This window comes from Capricornis sumatraensis, chromosome 5, assembly GCF_032405125.1.
Source record: "Capricornis sumatraensis isolate serow.1 chromosome 5, serow.2, whole genome shotgun sequence".
NCBI classification, from domain to species: Eukaryota; Metazoa; Chordata; class Mammalia; order Artiodactyla; family Bovidae; genus Capricornis; species Capricornis sumatraensis.
This window is the reverse complement of record NC_091073.1, coordinates 87,442,056-87,462,123: the sequence shown is the minus strand read 5'-3', so window position 1 is coordinate 87,462,123 and position 20,068 is coordinate 87,442,056. Positions and strand designations below refer to the sequence as shown.

The 20,068-nt window shown below is 39.5% G+C and overlaps 1 gene segment (V, D, J or C); it reads right to left on the bottom strand.

Moving 5' to 3' along the window:
- Nucleotides 1-753: 753 nt before the first annotated feature.
- LOC138079956 (T-cell receptor gamma chain C region C10.5-like) lies at nt 754-19,318 on the bottom strand. The segment is given in 7 exon segments: nt 754-896; nt 2,307-2,360; nt 3,191-3,250; nt 6,104-6,433; nt 12,092-12,149; nt 18,815-19,128; nt 19,276-19,318. Coding segments are annotated over 7 exon segments (1,002 nt in total).
- Nucleotides 19,319-20,068: the final 750 nt, after the last annotated feature.

The following is a 20,068-nucleotide window of genomic DNA, read 5'->3' as shown; positions in this document are numbered from 1 at the left end:
ACACTGTGAAAGTCATCCTGAATGTCAGTCACCACAGGAATGTCCTGAACCAATAAGTTTGAATTCACTGACTTTAAAAGAGAAAGAACCCAGGCGCCTTGCTTTGGCTATGGGTCCTCTTGGGGCCAGTGCCCCAAAGAAAGCACCATAACCACCATCCCAGGGAAAGACTTAGAAATGTGTTGCTGATCATTATTACAACCAGGGCTGAATTTGATAGCTCAGTTGTCATGCTGTCTCTTACCTTGGTTAGATTTCATGAAATTACACACAGACAAAAATGGACTTTTGAGTTTTTCTTTTTATTTATCGTGTCTATTATGAAATAGAAAGTACAGAATTCAAGTAGCAAAGCAGGCAGCCCCAGGGTGTGTGGCAGGGAGGGTCAGGGTCAGGATCTGGGGGAAGGTGCTGAAGGAAGAGACGGGGAGCTGCCCACTGTGTGTGCTGAGAAGGCGTGAAGACTCAGGAGCCCAAGGAGCTGATGAGGTTTGTGGGGACAGTGAGGGGAGAGGCTCTCCAGACCCACCCTGGGTCCTGCCCCTGAGTAATGGCAGAATTTCTTGTTATAGAGTCAAACTGTCTGTTTGCCCAATGGTTTGAAAAACTCTTACAAAATAAAGACATAATATAAAAATAACACATGAATTGAAATAAGCTAAATCCACAATAAAAACCAGGCTAGATTCTCAGCATAGCTTTTAGAGACCATAGATGATGAAGGAACTTTGATCCTCTTCTGGGGCCCCTCTATCACGAGCTCTTCTGATTGCCACAGGCGCCTGTTCTCCTGAACACACAGGAGGTGATGATGGCAAAGTAGACTGTGCTCTTAATGAGGAGGAGGAGGTATGTGTAATAGGCAGAGGTGTTCATGAGCTGCAGCTGCAGGGTATCTAGGAGAAGTCCTTTGATTAGTTGCCTGTTCTTTTGAAAGGTCAGTACACAGTGATGGGAGGAGGTCACAATTGTTTATTTCTGACAACCTACTGTAAAGTGACACCCCAGCATAACCAATCCCCACAGTCAACAAGGACCACCACTACCATCACACCACCACCAGAACAACTCAGAATCCAACTCAAAGTTCAAGCCAATCGACCACTTCTGCTACATTCACTTAGAACCTTTCTAAATATTAAAAAGTAAGTTTGTGTTTTTAATGAATTAGTGCAGTGGGAAAAAAGAATTTTTGAGAGATTTTAGCATTTTTTTGCCCTCACTATGTCTCTAAGTAATAATAAAAAAAAAAAAAACAGCTAATCCTCATTAACCCCAAATACCAGGCATTTATTCTGAGAGCTATCTTACTTCATTTCACAAAAATTTATAAGATTGTTATTTTCATTTCCATTTTACAAGTCAACTGTGAATGGAGAAAATGAATTTGCCAGATGTCATACATTTAGAGAATACCAGAAACCGTATTTCATTCCCAGCAACCTGACTGTAAAGAACACATTCTTTACTGCTCTGGAGTTCTGCATCTCCACATGTGATAAATACTCCAGACAGGAAAGGTCTTAACATAAACATCAAGTGGAATTGCTGACTTGGAAGCATCTGAGCCATTATATATTGTGCATTAGTGAGATTCCTACAAAAGTTACAATCCATGAAGTTTTCTGGTGTTCACAGAGGGTGGCTAGTGGGGTTTAGTAAAGAGAACACTGCATTCACAGAAAATGCATGCAAGATACAGCACAATACCTTCCATATAAGATTTCAGTAAGGGTCATTTCACGTATTAACTACTAGCACAATCAAAATACTAGAAGCAAAGATATATCATGTTTCCCTGGTCATTAGACACAAAAGCCACACTAACAAATGAAATCCACTGTGTAAATAGTTCAGAGTGTATCATGACAGTTTCTAGAGTCATCTCACACCAAAACCAGTATTTATTGTGCTAAGACGACCCCTAGGAAATGATAACGTTTTAGTGGGTTACTCATGTCTGACTCTTTTGAGACTCCATGGACTGTAGCCCACCAGGCTCCTCTGTCCATGGGATTTCCCAGGCAAGAATACTGGAGTGGGTGGCCACTTCCTTTTCCAGAGGATCTTCCCAATCCAGGGATTGAATCTATGTCTCCTGCATTGGCAGGCAGATTCTTTACCACTGAGCCACCAAGCCCAAGAAATGATGATAGGTTTACTTAAAAACCACTCAGTCTATTTCTGCAAATCCCAACAGTATAGCTTTTTTTTTACCTTAAACCAAGTAAGTTCAAAAGTTAATTTTATATGGTGGAAAAAAAGTGCTATAGCTGACATAACAGCAAAACGGAACAAAAACTTACTGTTTTTGTCTTTCAGACATTCTTTTGTAGAATTTGCAACAGGGACTTGTTTTTCTAGAAGAAGGGAGAGCAAGTATTAGTTGATTGTGTCTATCTATTTTTGACAGTGTGATATGTATGTGCATATGTGTGTGCATATAGACATCTATGTGCATGCTCCATTGCTGAGTCCTGTCCAGTTCTTTGCTACCCCATGGACTGTAGCCCATCAGATTCCTTGTCCGTGGGATTCTTCTGGAAAGAATGCTAGAGAGGGTTGCTATTTTCTCCTCCAGGGGCTCTTCCCGACCCAGGGATTGAACCCACATCTCCCAGATCTCCTGCATTTCCTGCACTGGCAGGTGGATTCCCTACCACTGGGCCACCTGGGAAGCCATGGCTGTGGTTTAGTCACCAAGTCATGCCCAACTCTGGTGACCCTGTTAACCATAGCCCACCAGGCTCCTCTGTTCACGGGATTTTCCAGGCAAGAGTACTGGAGTGGATTGCTATCTCCTTCTCCAGGGGATCTTGTTGACCCAGGGATCAAACTCAGGTCTCCCGCATTACAAGCAGATTCTTTATATTGGGAAGTCATATATATATTATCCCTGCCTATTATTTTAGTCTGTCTATATGTGTGTACATATATGTATGTGTCTGTGTCTCGTGATAGAATATATGTATTCTCCTGATAGAATATATTCTCCTGGCAGAAGAGGAGTCATTAAAAGTATAACAATGATGAGCCCCACAATTGCAGGTAATTGGTCTATTTACTTTAAGCCAGGTAGACTTCAAAAGGGAAATTCATCAGAAAGCAATGCAGGAGATGCCGGAGATGGGGGATAAGAAGGAAAAAAAACTGAAGCATGACATAAAGGCAAACGTGTAGAAAAACTTACCACTTTTATCCTTCAAACCATCATTTGGAGGTTTAGTAGTAGTGACAACTGAAGAGACAACTACAAGAAATGAGAACAATTATTAGTCAAATTTTCACGCCTGTTATTTGGCAATGTGCATTTGTGTTTGTATATGTGTTATTAAAACACACATATATAAGTAGATAATCTGCTGAGAAAGAAACATTCATTAAAAAATATGAGCCCTACAATCCAGGAAGAGTTGGTCTGATTCTTTGTAATTCAGTAGATCGGTTCAGCATCAAAATAAATTCATTCAATCCCAGAAAATAAAACAGAATCTCTTATTTGAAGGAGTCTGGCTCCAGCAAATTTCCCATCAAAGACAAATAAAAAACCAGCCACACCTTTCTAATCACTCATATCTCCAGCATCCGATACTCTTGCAGTTGTGGTATGTGGGAATAAAGAAAACAATACTAATAAGGCTAATAGCCATTGAGTGATTATTACTGTGCCAAGCACTCGCTTACATACTGCACATGCAATATGTCATTTAATCTCCCACTGACACTGGAGTGAGGTGTATTTTGGAGGATTCCATGTTACAAAGGAGGAAGTAAGAATTAGATGGTAAGTAACTTGCTTAGAGTCATATCAGTGATGGCAGAGCCAGAACTCTAAGGATCATTGAGGGAGATTAAACGAGACAAAGCTGCGAAAAGTACTTTGTAGAAATAATCCATAGAAATGCAGAAAAATTAGTCTATAGACAGAAAATAGAATTCCACATCAAAAATAGCTTCCTTTCTTAAATATTTTTAACAATGATGATTTTATTACTGGAGCTCAGTATTTCAGTGCAATTCTTTTGAGGACTGAAAAATAGGCCAAATCACATTTATAGTCCTCTAACTAAGGGGAGGACTTCGCTGGTGGAGCAGTTGATAGGAATCTGCCTGCCAATGCAAGGGGCATGGGTTCAATCCCTGGTCTAGGAAGATTCCACACACTGTGGAGCAACTAAGCCTGTGCACCACACCTACTGAGCCTGTGCTCCCTAGAGCCCATGCTCCACAACAAGAGAAGACACCACAATGAGAAGCCCGAGCACTACAAGGAAGAGCAGCCCCCACTCACTACAACCAGAGAAAAGCCCATGCACAGCAACACAGACCCAGCACAGCCATAAATAAAGAAATAAAATTATTAAAACAGGAAAGACAATTTCTTTAAAAAAAAAAAAACCTGAAGTGAGAGTTGGGTTTATTTACAATTTTTAGAAAGGCATCAAAGTGTTAGCCACTCAGTCATGTCTGACTCTTTATGACCCCATGGACTTGTAGCTCACCAGGCTCCTCTGTCCATGGGACTCTCCAGGCAAGAATACTAGAGTGGGTTGCCATTCCCTTCTCCAGTTAAAAAGGCATGCATGTAAGTGAAATATTTATTTGTATACATAATAGTTTGTTGGATGAAAGAAATCAGTCACAATAGTCATTTTGGTTCCTCCTTAGAAATTTGCTGTAAAATGGCGTTAATAGAAATGCCCTCATTAGCTTTGCTGCCATGAGTAGTCAGTGGGAAACATTGCCTAGTCGATTAAGTGCCAAGTGAAACACATTATAATCTGAAATTTGTTTCCTTTACGATAATCATCACCATGAAACTTATTTTAATTCTTATTTTTCCCTGATCACCAGAAAAATTAAAATATAAAGACAATTAAGCCCATGGTTATATTAAAATAACATTTTGCATATTTGCTTCCCTTCTTTTTCTTATGGTAAAGCAAATTTTAGGGCTATTTCGTAATCCTACTTTTAAAGGGTCTTAGGAAAGGATAAAAATACAATGAATATATGAATAAATACATCTATGTCATGTTATCTAAAGCAAGTGTTTTCACTGACATTATTTCATTTGCTCTTCACAGCTCCAAGAAAAGACCGAAGCAAATGTTTGGACCTAATTTGATGATGGCACAAACTAAGGGTCAGAGAAGATAAAAACTTACTTCAGAAATTCAGACTGAAAAAAAAGAAAGAAATTCAGACAGGCACACAGCAAAACTGGCTGCACATGCTGTTATAAGCTTGTTTCCCACTGTTTAAAAGGGCTTCTGATTCCTTCATAGGAGCCCTCTGGGACCTTTAGTCAGTGTGTTTATATGCAGGATTCTAAGTGACTTAGGACTTTTGAGTAATTATGGAAAGGACAATAATTCACCTGAGTGTGTTCCTCCACACTCCCTTCAGGCCTGGCACGTGCTATGCTGCAATGAATGTTGGTGAGAGGCATCTTCCAATGGCAAGAAATGCATTCATTATGTAGAATGCAAGTAAGTCTGTATACTCTAGCCTAGCCCCATCTTTAGTCAATCCAGATCTTAAAAACCTAACACCATGGACCATAATAAATGTACAGTAGCCAAGTTACTCTGCTTTCTGTTGATCTGCAATCTGGTTTGCACAGAAGAACATCAATTTGATGTTAAGACTCATTTCTGGACTACAGTTTGAGTAAAGCAAGATTGAAGTTAGATGACTTTGTTTGATGAATAGAACACTCATAAAGGACATACAGTTATTCTTACTTCCTAATAAACTAAGATTTTCAACTCTGGAATTTCTTTTTGTGTGTTTATAGTGTGCTAAATTGTTAGGTACTTCCATATATGTTGTTTGATTTAAACCATATAACAACCCCAAAATACTGTATTATGACCTTAATATTTTGGATGATGAAACCGAGGCTGATAAAGTTTAGGTGAACTTTTCTCTTTCTTTTTTATTTCAAATGCTACACTTTTTTTTTTTTAATTCTGTAAGGAAATAGCTTGAAATTTAAGGAAGTTTTGCATTTGTTTTTCATTAATGCTTGACAGAAGAGGTGGAGTATCCCTTTAAAAAATTGTTCTAGGAGGTTATACTTATACTTCTATTCACATACCTTCATTCACTGCCGGAAAAAGAATCTCTTGATTAGTTCCTCTTTTATTTTTCTCATGTTTGACGATACACATGTGTTCTTTATCCATGGAGTTTCCAGACACGGTCAGCCAGCTGAACTTCATGTATGTGTCAACAGTCTTAATGGTTTTTCCCTCCTGGGATGGCAAAACTTTGTTGCCTCTTTTTTCTCTCCAATAAACCTTAATAACATGAGGGAAAAAGTCCTCCAGAAGACAAAGATATGTTCCACTATTATCACGCTTGATTTCAGAAATCGAAGGAAGAAACATAGTGGGCTTGGGAGACATGTCTATATCAAGGTCTCTATCTGTAGGAGAAAATGAAATCATAATTAAAAAGAGTTATTACACAAACACAAATGTTAGTGTGATTTGGAACAACCTAGCAAGTGGTAAGAGGAAGAAAATTTGTCATTGAATTATAGCCTGGTTGTTCATCCACAGAAGGTGGTGAGGTGTGTTTTATTGTTCTTATTTTCAATGGGAAGAGAGGTTCAAGACATCATAAAACTTAAAGTCCCAGCTAATATGTAACAAAAGCTGGATTAACCTTGACATTTGTTCTTTCTCCACATGTTACGATGGGGTATGACTTTTAACTGCCCCATATCAAGGCTTCCAGCTTTCATGAACATATTTATTGTTTAAAAATCTATTTTATTCTATTATAATGGAGACTGTTTTAGGGTGAATGAGAGTGTGTGGTGGGAATGGGTTGAGGGAGAAGACCAGGTAACTATGAAAATGTCTCTATAGGGCATGTTAAAAAATATATTTATAACTCATTTTTCTTGTCAAGTGGGAAAAAGTATGCTAAAGAGAGACAAATATCTCCAAATTCAAGTTTTTGTGTGTGAGTGGATAGTAAGATAACTTTCCATTTGAGGGGTTAAAAGTACAGCTGTATTTTCTGGAGAATTTTTGCTCAGTCAGCCTTCTTGTCTGCAAACAACTCCCTACTGCATACAATTCTCCCTTAACATTTGAATTGAGTGTAGGTACATATATACATTCCCTATTATCTGCCAAGACAATGTACCAACTATGATGGCTACACATTATCTCATTCAATTTTCATACAACCCCTACTGGGTATACATTATTATCCCACTTTATGGATTAGGAGACTGAAGCCAGAAAACAATTACTCAAATTCACATAAGCAGTAAGTGGTACACCTGAAGTTCCAAGTCAACCTGATTCCAAAGCCCAGGTTCTTTGAAACACACTTCCACATCAGGAAAGGAAATGTGTCAACTCACAAAACTTACTTGTAATAACAAATTTAAACCTTGAGCCAAACACTTTCAAGATGACTGCACACTTTATACATGAATCCTTAGTAGTAGTCCACATGGACACAAGACAAATCCTATTAGGTTCCTTGCACAATGTTTTTCCATGCTGTCCTTTACAAACAGGGATTTGTTTCAAAATTCTTCCTAAGATTTTCACATCTAATCCCCTTTCACATTCCCATTTTTTCCTAAACATTCTTAACCATATATTTTTCCTTGAATTGTTTCTTGCCTTCCCCAATTCCCTTGGGAAAAAAATTGCTTTCTCCTGCTATATACCTATGACAAAAATTTTATTCCATTAACAAACATTTTTCTATAATAATTTCAAAATTATTCAACCCATATAGAAATCGTTAGACTAATCTAGCTTCTCTGACTTCAAACACTAGGGAAACTATGGTGGCCTTCAGTTCAAGAGATCAGGCTTTTGGTCCTGCTTCATTTTCCTCATAAGCTCTGTGACTGAGCCAATTAGGTCTATTAAAGCCTTTGATGTTTTATTTATTTGAGAATGAAGTTCATGTAAATCGTTAGTGTTTTTGCCCCGGAAATCCCCTGGACAGAGGAGCCTGACAGGCTACAGTCCATGGGGTTGTAAAAGAGTTGGACACAACTTAGCATCTAAACAGCAACAGCAAGCCAGTGCTGCAGTGAGACCAAAATGAAACAAGATCTGAAAAGTAAGTTGATTAAAAATGCTATGGAAATAAGAGATAATAGTTATCATTATTAGTGATTTGTTTGTGTTGATTGTGTGTTCCAACATGACATATTTATATCATGGTATCAGAGCTCATCCTTACTGATGAGAATTCAGTATTTTGGTTGCAACTGAATCCCTGCCAATTAACCTTGGACACTGGTTCCCATGATTGCAATTCCACTGTGCTCTCAACTGTCTGAAATCCTCAACTCCATCATTACAGGAAACATGCCTTTCACAAACCAAACTGATAGGCAATTATTAGTCTTATCTTAACCAATGTATTTCCAGGGTTAAAAAAATCAAAAGGAACATTGGCTAAAGCCTAATATATGCAGTTAGTATATTAAACTGCTTCACTTGTTTTGTTCAAAACAAATGGCATTCCCCCCAATCAAGACCACAATTGATTTTGGCTCCAAGGTTTGACTAGAAATTTTAGCCTTGAATTGACTTCTAACCAGCTCATGAACAGAGCTCTGCTTGTGAATCCTTGCAGTAGGCCTTTAAGACAGGATGACTAGAGAAATGGCAGGCTACCTGGTCCTCAAATTCTCCTAGAGTCATATTGCATCATGAAAACCTTCCCTGCCTGACCCTCTCTGCAGGGTCATCTCTGAATGACATTAAACTTTATGATGTTCATAACATTGATGCCCTGGAAGCAAGAACTGGATTTATTTAAAGACCATTTCTTCCATTTTATATAACAGATATTGAAGCCAATGTCCCCCTTTTACTTCATTTTCCTCCCAAAGACTCCTGCATTGAGATCTCTTTCTAATATTATTTTAACACACCTTATTGGAAAATTTGGTATGCTTCTTTATCACTTTATTAAAAATACTATTCCACTACATTTTTTCAGCTTTTAAAATTTTCAATCACTTGTTTATAGAGATAGAACATACACATATCTCTCCTGTCTCTGAGAATGAAATCTTACCCTGTGCTTCCTGCCAGGTCTTCACAGGCCTTTTTTCTTCTACTTCCATGAGTGCCTTTGATTTTCTATTCCTATTTTTGCCTCTACCTGAACCTGTGTGTGTGTGTGTGTGTTTAAATATTCATTTATTTGGCTGCACCAGGTCTCTAGTTGTGGCACACAGGATCTTCTTTGCAGCATGCGGGATCTAGTTCCCCAATCAGGGAATGAACCCAGGCTGGGAATTCAGGGAATTCAGAGACCCGGTCACTGATCCAGCAGGGAAGTCCCTGTATGTGTGTTTTTATCTTCAGTTCAGTTCAGTTCAGTTGCTCAGTCGTGTCCGACTCTTTGCGACTCCATGAATCGCAGCATGCCAGGCCTCCCTGTCCATCACCAACTCCCGGAGTTCTTCTCAAATAAAGTTTGGAAACAAGCAACTTACATAAAATGACAAATAGTATGTTTCTTTTTCTGCCTTGGGTTTTGATAATTTAGTAAGTTCTAACTCCAACAGAGCATGAGGAATCAGATAATGTGTTTGCAAATCCTAGTTATGTGAGATAGATGCAAGACATAGAGAATTGTGCCTGTTTTGAATTTGTGTCCAACTTTTTTCAATATTTACATAAATATATGGAGAAATTGACTCTGCTACGGTGACACAGAGGTGACTTTCAGCAAACCACACAAGGTAAGAATGTGTCAAGAACTGAAGAACTGTCCCTTCTCTCTCTGGGCTGCTTGGATTACCTCTGTTTCCATCTCACATCCATTGGGAGTAGAGTTCCATCTTTTCTCACTATTTTGCCTGAATCTTTTTAAATCTTTCAAAAAGTGTTTTCAGTGTAAAGTCAGTTCCTGGTCAAGAGTGTCACTTAGAGTAAATATGTCTTTCATTACCAAAGAGGAACAGAAGCATTGTTTTCACACATGAGAGTAAAGCTAATTATAAGCTACTAAGTAGTCAGTCAAAGTACTCGTTTAAATGGTGAGGCTGAGTGCTTAGTCACTCAGTGGTGTCTGACTCTTTGAGACCCTTTGGACTGTAGCCTGCCAGGCTCCTCTGACCATGGATTTTTCAGGTGAGCATACTGGAAAAGGTCAGGCTATGAACTGTAAATACTCAGGATATAAAAACATAACTTAAATGTTTCTAACATCAATAACAGTCCAGACCATTCACTTTGGAATAGACAAACCCTTATTTAATCCTAAACTTTGCGATGTATCTTGTCAGGTGACTTTAGGCTAGTAACTGAGCGTCTTAAAACCTCAGTGTCCTTATATATGAACTGGGAATAAGATGATTCCTGCTGAGGAATGAGATACGACACTGAAACTTCCTTTGCTGTCTGATTCTCAGTAAATGGAAGCTGATACTAAAATTCTCTTTAGTGGGATGACTTAAGGTAAGGACATTTCATTAAATTCTTCCACTAGATAAAATATATGAGTTTTATAAGCTATAAATATTGCATCAATTGAGAAAGAAACAAGCCCATCAATCCAAGATCTGCTGTCTGTCTAGCAGCCACGGATCATAGAACATGGGTCCCAATCAGGCTGGAATCTGTAAAGCTCATCGGGTAGAATAGAAACCGTTTGACTGTTGGGACTCACTCTATCTTTGTCTAGCTTACTCTTTTATCTCTAGCATCCAACACAAAAACTGTCCTCAATAAATAAATGCTGAGAGAATGGGCAGATGAGGATGTTCAACCATGTAAACAGTTTTCATGGACTTTGGAGCTGACATAGCTCATAAGTGAGGCAGTAAAAGTCTCTCCGTCATGTCTGACTCTTTGCAACCCCATGGACTGTAGCCCACCAGATTCCTCTGTCCATGAAATTCTCCAAACAAGAATGCTGGAGTGGGTAGCCATTCCCTTCTCCAGGGTATCTTCTTCACCCAGGGATCAAACCTGGGTTTCCCAGCATGGTGGGCAGATTCTTTACCATCTGAGCCACCAGGGAAGACAGGGCTCATTGAGCTCACAAATTCCATGAAACTGATCCATATCCAGGCAATGTAATAAGAGATGTGACTGCATACATTTCAACTTATCTCAGCCTCCCTCTAAGAAGCTACAGTAATAAGAATTGGAATTTATCTATGTTCTATAGTCATTCCATATACAGTGACCAGTACCTGCAGAATTATTGTTCATATGCTAATGCGGGAGACCTGGGTTCAATCCCTGGGTCGGGAAGGTCTCCTGGAGAAGGAAATGGCAACCCACTCCAGTACTCTTGCCTGGAGAATCCCATAGACTGAGGAGCCTGGTGGGCTATGGTCCATGGGGTCGCAAAGAGTCGGACACGACTGAGCGACTTAACTTTATAGTCATTTACTATAAAAATTTTTATGTACCAATTTTAGGGATAAGATGAAAACAGATAAAGTAGTTTTGTTAAGTATTGGGAGACAAGGACACTGAGTTTTATCTCAAACTGTAGAGAAAAAATAATTAAGAAAAGTGATTCTCACTTAATAGATTGTCTAGAAGAAAAGGAAATTTAATCAATAGCTTATACCACTGTAATGACATAATATGTTAATGGTGTAAGAATACTGCCACATAATCGAAACAATAAAAAAGACATGATACGCAAGTATTTTACTATCTAGTCTGAGTCTATTTTAATAGTTTATGTGCGTATGTGTATTTTAAAATAAAAATTCCATTCTGTTTTTGAGGAGAGAATAAATCATTTACAAAGTAGATGAGTTTCCATATACAGTGACCAGTACCTGCAGAATTATTATTCATATGCTAAGACCAAGCATGCGGCAGTTAGATAAAGTGAATAATTTAGATCCTTGGGTCAAGAAGATACCCTGGGGAAGGAAATGGCAACCCACTTCAGAATTTTTGCCTGTGGCATCCCATGGACAGAGGAGCCTGGCAGGCTATACAGTCCATAGGGTCGCAAAGAGGCGGACATGACTGACACACAACACAGATTGTTTTCTCTGCAAAAACACCTGTTACTTTCCCATAACTAAGGGAAAAAAGAGAAAAACATTACTCACCAGGGGAAGCTACTATGAGCTCAGTTGCTTTTCCAAATATCTTCTTCCAGCCTGCACTGTCACACTGGTTGAAGCTCCTACAATAATCTTAGCCTTCTAACTTCATATCATGACTGGAAGTTAAAAATTTTGTACTGGAAATTTGATCTTCTGGATTCTTTTGAAAGTCCTTAAACATAGGTTTTATGGTGTCTGATGTTTTATTAATTTTCCTCAGACAAATGGACCCAAATATCTGCTTTCCATGGAGGAGAAATCACTGAAGACACTGATGAAAAATGAAAGGAATAAAAACAGGAAAAGAAGAGTTCACCACCAACGGGTTAACCACCTGCCTTCCTAAGTTTCCAGTAATAGTATTCAAAGAATTAAGCCTTTTTTTTTTTTTAATTTCCAGGTGTTCAACTCTGTTGAAACTGCTCAGAGTTTGCATCAAAGAAAGACCCTTCTTTTCTCACAAACACCAGAACTTCTCCCTTAGGGATTTGGGGCTATACTGTTGAAAGGAGGAAACTCTTCAGTCACTGAAAATGTAAATACTCCATCACAAGTGTACTTGTAAAATGTGAGCAAAGTTCTCCATTTACTGGGTAACATTCTTTACCATGGCAACACAAGATGAGAAAATAAGTTCTATGATGAGTTTTTTTGTTTTTTTTTTTTTTTCCTAGGATAAAAGAAATTTGTAGAATTTTCTCTCCTTTGAAATAATAGGTTCCTTATTGAAACTAAAACTTGAAAACAATATCCATTTATCTGATATGTTGTAAGAAGACTCTTGGAGACTGTTTCGTAATCTGGAGATACTCATCTTGGATCAGGCTTAAAAAAGGTTGTCAGAGGCATCTGGGTGCTCCTCTGAGCACAGATGAGCTGTCCACCCTCCAGGACCCACACAAAACAGGTCAAGTGTCCCTCTGTCCATGCCAGATCCACCTGGTTGGTGCTGGCCTAAGTCCTATCACCAAGCAGAGCCTTTGCCCTGAGAAGGGAAATAGAAGGTCACAGTGACAACTGTCCATTCATAGTAGCTGAGCCCCTAATACACAGGAGAAGATGAGAGATCTGGATGAATATTTTGTTTAGAAAGCTTTTTTAATTGAAAATTAAGTTATTAGTATTAATACTTTGAGTTGTCAAATACCATTTGGACCTGTTGAGACCTCAGTGGTATCTGAGGTACCACTCTGATACCTTGTACTCTGTACTTTGTACTCGGTTTTTCCCTATTCTAGACCATGAATGAAATTATCAGGAGCTTTAGGAGTTGCCTACTTTTCCAAACCCATGAAAACTTTACCAATAAAATGCAAAAGTAAGTAAAGAGTTATAAAATCATTTGTCAAATTTATAAGAAAATTCCAGAGCTCTAAGAAAAAAGAATATAAGGTTTTATAAAGGGCCTAAAATTAAACTTGAATAAATAAAGAGACATATCACATTTGTGTAAGAAAAACTAAATATCATAAAGATACTGATCTTTCCTAAATTCACATTTATGAAGTTACTATAATTCTTATGAGAATTAAGAAAATATTTCATTTTTTCTTCTATGGTATAAGGTTCAGGGTTAGCAAGTTAAATAACATTAAATATGATTAAGAATAATATTGACTAGACAGTTGGCCTAACAGATCTAAACCCTTATTGCAAAGTTACTGACACAGTATGATAATGGTGTATGAATACTGAGACATAAATGAAACAGAAATCCTCTAGCAAATACTCCAAGTACATGTTGATATAAAAATATGGGAAGTCATTTTTAAGTTGTAGGGAAATGAGATTATCTTAAAACTAGATTAGGATGATTAATTATCTGTTGGGAAAACAGAAATAGTTTTCTATCAAACACAATATAAGTGAAGTTCATATTAAAAAACATCTAGAGATGTGAGTGATGGCACCCCACTCCAATACTCTCGCCTGGAAAATCCCATGGACGGAGAAGACTGGAAGCCTGCAGTCCATGGGGTCGCTAAGAGTCGGACACAACAGAGCAACTTCGCTTTCACTTTGCACTTTCATGCATTGGAGAAGGCAATGGCAACCCACTCCAGTGTTCTTGCCTGGAGAATCCCAGGGATGGGGGAGCCTGGTGGGCTGCCGTCTATGGGGTCGCACAGAGTCAGACACGACTGAAGTGATTCAGCAGCAGCAGTAGCAGAGATGTAAATCTCCAATACTTTGGCCACCATATGTGAAGAACTGACTCACTGGAAAAGACCCTGATGCTGGGGAAGACTGAAGGCAGGAGAAGGGGACGACAGAGGATGAGATGGTTGGATGGCATCACCAACTCGATGGACATGAGTTTGAGCAAGCTCCAGAGGTTGGCGATGGACAGGGAAACCTGGTGTGCTGCAGTCCATGGGGTGACAAAGAGTCAGACATGTCTGAGCAACTGAACTGAACTGAGAGATGTGAGTTAAAAGGAACAAGTAAGAGACTACTTGACTCCTTGGGTAGAGAAACTTCAAATAGAAAGAGAACAGGAGACATCCTTACTTCATAGTTATTTTTTAAGAAGTAGGAACGTGAGCAATTTTTACAGCATTTTCAAATATATAGTTTTAGAAAAGAATGAACGATGAAGACATACTGATGGTGGTAGGGAGGAAAGTGATATGACAGATCTGTGCTTTAGAAAGAAAAATAGCACGAAGATTGGTTGTCAGGGGACCAATCCTGGGGAAGCAGACACATTTCAGAGATGGTTGCCATGAGCCACTGAGAGGTCTCTGAGGACCCAGGTTACTGTAGTGACAGTGCGGATGCCTAGAAGGGCTGGTGCAATAAATATCAGCAGATTTGTCAGAGCTTCTAAGGAATTCACAAGAGATAAATGAAGTGGCCATTACCAAGGTTGAAGGTAAAGAAAAAGATGTTTTAACATCCTGGGACACATTCTGTGTAGTGAAGCTTCATGGTCAAGGTTGTGAGGCAGCCACACACATCCTTGTCCTTCAGGGAAATTCCTACCCATCTCACAACAATCAGGGGCAAGGAAGGAGCTGGGTATAAATATTCTATTTTTCCTGTGCTAACCAGATAGAGGATGATCAAAAATTCAGGCTGCTATTTTACAAATATTTGTCCCTTCAGTATAGAAAACTTAACTACAGAAGCTATTTACTGATCCTTCTTATTGGTTCAACCATGCAAAGTGTGACATATATAGACCCTCTCACTTTTTGGCTACATATTGACTTGGATCTTCTGGCTCCACAAAGCATTCTCAAAGGTCCATTAATTTCTGACTATAGGAAATGAACAAATCATTAGTTTAATTTGATATTTCCTTTGAGGTACATAGTAAATAGCAGAGTGCAACTCCTATCATTATTTTCTAAATATGTGAGCTGTTATATTGCTTAATCATGTTTTTTCCAAAAGATGGGAATTCTTTCTGTTCCAAACATTTTCATCAGAGGATCAATTTTCCTACCTGGATACATTTGCAAGAACACATGCTGCATCTCTGTGAATATACAGATCACCCTGACTCCCCTACTTCTCTTCTTTATCCTTTCATTACTTCTTGTTGGTTCTGGGTAGAGTGTAGGGAAAAGCATATGTTTAAATGACATTTAAACTTGGCTTCAAACTGCGTCTCTTCTGATATCAATACCTTTGTGATCTTGGATGCTACAGAGTTTCTCTGAATCCCAAGTTCACCACGCATTAGGGGTAGGGGAGGATATGATAGTACCTAAGTCAGAAAGATGAGGTCAAGTTCAGGTCTGGAAATTACTGGTGCTCAGCCATTGCCAAGTGTTCCCAGCAGCCGCAGAGGAAGCACAGGGTAATGGGGCCATCTCAGCCAAGGCTGCAGTTTTGTCTTCAACTGTGTGGACTGCAAGTAGCTCCTGGGAGGAACACTCCTGTCTGCTTCATCTGTATATTCTTTACATAGAGGTCAGGCCACAGATAACAGTTACAAGCACTAACAGTTATTGAACTCGTACTGTGTGACAAGCATGGGTTTAAGTTCTTTACATGGATTGACCCAGTGAATTGTCCACAAACCCTCCAAGGTGGGAACACTTATTACAACCCTTTAACTGAGGGAGAGCTTGAATCTGAGAATGTTGAACAGGGTAATTGCGTGTCCTGTGTGGGGGCACCTATGAATATTAGAAAAAAATGGGCATTTGAGGTGGAAAGGGACATGCTTCATCACAAGCTTTGAACTGCACACAATAAGTCCATAAGCCTTCGTACAGATGCCTCCAAAAATCCTTGATTCACTTTTGAATTTTTTTTCAATATGGCAGCCACCTCCTCCATGAACCTATCCTCTCCCAGCTTGGGCACTATGACCTCCTTGCCACCATACACCCTAAACTTCAGGTTCTCATCACTAAAGGTTTTCATTTATGAGTAGCTCTCAAGCTGCTAGCAGTGAGGTCTGGAGTGTGTCCAAAAGAGTTCCAGTGAAGAACTCCAGTCAAACCAACCTCTCAATTCAGTCCCCGTGATTGAGCAGGAAATCATTTACTCTTTTCTATGACCTGTGAAAAATATTTCTGTTTTTCCCAGCAGGGTAGATGGGGCAGTGCAACCCCAAATGCCGTAATCAAAGGGCATCTTAGTGTTTCATTTTTATGATTTTCTGTTGCTCAAGAGATTTGTCATGTCTCTTTGCCTTGAAAAAAAATTCCTAGAACTCAGAAGTCAGGAAAAATTCATTGCATAAAAAACCCCTCTGCAGAGAATTCTCTACATTTTCCCAAGACACAAAATTTTATTGTAAAGCAGATCAGGGAAATAAATATGCAGAACAAAACCTAAACAATATTAGAAAAATATAAATGACAATAAGTTTATGCTTCAGTCTTTTTTAAAGTCATAAAATAGGTAAAACACATGGTCCCTGGTACAAGAGACCAAGTTAAAGTTGGTTTGTTTACTATCCAATTCCTTCTTCCCTGCAATTACAGAAATAAGATTTGACCTGTGGTTGTGGGATTCTCAAGCAAAAATATGATGACCTGGGAAAGCAGGAGTGTCCAGGGTGCAAGAAGAAAGGAAGGGTTTGGGGTTAGGAACAAGCCCATGAGTACCATTCTGGAATGCATTTCTGTGTCAGGCTGGGAAACTGTCCATTTCAGAGAGAAGTGTGTCACTTTATCTGTTACCACCAGGACAGCAGTTCTTAAAAATCAACTTGAATAAGAATCAGCTATGGAGTTTATTGAAGAATGCACATTTTCAGCCTTCATTCCTATATTTGAATTCATGGCGTTGGGTGCCACCTAAAACTAGCACGATTATCCCAACTCAGGTGTTTCTGATGCAAGTGGTCGACGGATAGAAATTTGGAGGATCCAATACACAGGAGATCACATACATGTGAATCTAACATTTCTGTTCATGCTAAGTTGCTTCAGTTGTGTCTGACTCTTTGCGACCCAATGGATTGAAGCCCACCAACTTCTCTGTCCATGGGATTCTCCAGGCAAAAACACTGGAGTGAGTTGCCATGCTCTCCTTCAGGGGATCTTCCTGACCCAGGGATCAAACCCAGGTCTCCTGTAGCTCCTTAATTACAGGTGGATTCTTTACCACTGAGCCACACCAGGAATTTCACATCCTTAAATCTAGCCCAATAAGAAAGCCATACTCCTTTCATGTATGACTCTTCAGCTGAAAGAGATACTATTCATTGTCTAATTGTTCACTCAAAGCATTCTTTATGATGAATTATTGAGAAAAAAATAAGCTGATAAATCTCATTCCAGTTTGGGACTTGGCCATGTTAATGTAGAGGGTAGGGGTGGAAAGAACCCCTGGCTTGACTTGTTTAATACAGAACAGTTCTGGTTGTGGGCTGAATTCAAAAGAAAGTGGAAGAAGAGTACAATGGTTGACATTGTTACAGAAATCACTGTTTTCCTACACTTTCACTATGTCAGCCATGCCCTGATTGGTTATATGAGGAAAATATCAGTTTTTCCAAGAGAAATATGTTTGAGGTTCAGGAAGTCCAAGTTTTCATTTTCATCTTGTCTTACTCTTCATACTCCTGAATATTGAAGATGCTTCATTCCCAGCCATTTTCTCTGGATAATGATCAGATCAATGATTCAGTATAGCTAAGCTTTTCATTATTTTTTATGTTTGTGATTTTTATTTCATTATTTTTTTTAAAACTTATTTACTTTCTGCATCAGGTCTTAGTTGTGACATGCAGGATCTCTGTTGCATCGTGTGGGGTCTTCCCTTGTGGCGCAGGAACTTCTAGTTGTGGAACAGGGTCTTCAAAACATGCAGGTGTAGTTGCTCCAGAACACAAGTACCCTGCATTCCAAGGCAGATTCTTAAACACGGAACCACAGTGAGGTTCCCAACCTTTCCATGCTCTCCTAAATATTTCCCTTAACCGATCAACCCTAGGTGCCCTGTCTCCTAAAGAGGAGGTTGAATAGACTCCAGCAGCTCCTAGGCGAGTTAAAAGAAGATGAAGCTTGACAGTTGCTTGTCTGAGGCGTGAAGATGGAAGCCTACTTTTAGAAAAAACTGTGGCTTTGGTGGGGAGGGATGAGTGACAATTGAGTATAAAAGTTGGGGGATGGGCGATGAGCTCAGGATTTCATTTTGTTCAGAGTAAAGAGAATTGGCATTGACAGCAGGAAGTGAGGCAGGGGTTGGTCTATCTGGGCTGTTTTTTGGCAGCGACAAGCAAAATTTCAGTGCAGTGTAAAGGAGGGCTGAACCAATGTGCTTCTCCCAGACAGCGCAGCGGTACACGCCAGAATCACTTTCTTGAAGACTTGAGATTACAAATTTATATATTTTGTCTGTGCTTTCATAGCAGTGGTATTTCCCTGGACTGATTCCTGATTCCAACACAACCTTTGAGTAGGAGACATCATAGTAGAGAAGGCGTCGGGGTACGGTTCCCTCCTGGAATTTGTACCAGTGGATATATTTGATGTTTTGTGTAGGAAGATCACAAGGGATTACAGCAGAGGACCCAGTTGCCCTGGTGATTGACATCCTGTCGCCTTCCATGTTGGAAGATACCTGAGTGACTGCAATGGGAAAAGCAACAAAAAATCATGAGGAAGAGGAAACAGCATTTCTTAGTATGACCCCCCCACACATACCACACACACACATACACACCATTGCTGAAAAAACACAGAAAAATCCCAGGAGCATCCAGGCAACACACTCACCAAGAGCCAGGAACACCAGAAGCAGCACTGGGGCCCACAGCATGGCTGGGACAATAGTGAGACTAGGGTTCCCAGCAGACGTGACGGGCAGGGGAGTTAGCGAGGATCTCTCTTAAAGACCACCAGACTGAGCCCAGAAGGGGTGGGTGCTGGAGGAGGCCTGCGGAGGAGCCCCGCCTCTCTACACCAATCCCTTTCTTGAGGGCCCCCTGTGGCAGGCTGGGAGCAGCCACCTCCCCGACGGGAGAAGAGAAGCCTGAGCTCTGAAAGCTCAGAACTGCAAGCAGAGGGATCAGGTGGGGGGTAGATGGAGAAACACGGACAAAATTTGCCCGTTGCCTAGTGGAGTGAGCAGACCTGAATGAAGCTAAGTTCCCTGCAGTTCAAGCTTTCAGTGTTGATGCTGCTGCCATGGTCTTCTCCAGTGATGAAACGTCTATAGTCTTTCCCCAAGCTACCTTTCCTCTTATAACTGTAAGCAAACTTTGAGACAACAAACAGCAAATCCAATAAGAACTGAACCTGCTCTATTAAAATTAAGGTTATAATGTTGGTCTGCATTTGACTCTCAATAGTAAAGGGATATGTGTGTGTGTGTCTGCGTTACAAATCATTTTGATAGACAGTGTATGTTCATCCCTAAGTAAAAAGCCACCTCACATTGGGTTTCCAGGTTTCTCAAAAAAACAAAAATAAATAAAGCAAGGAGCTTTGCAATATTTGGAACAAACTTGAACTAAAAATATATATTTTGTCTATCTGAAATTCAGGGAAATGCATATCAAAACAACAA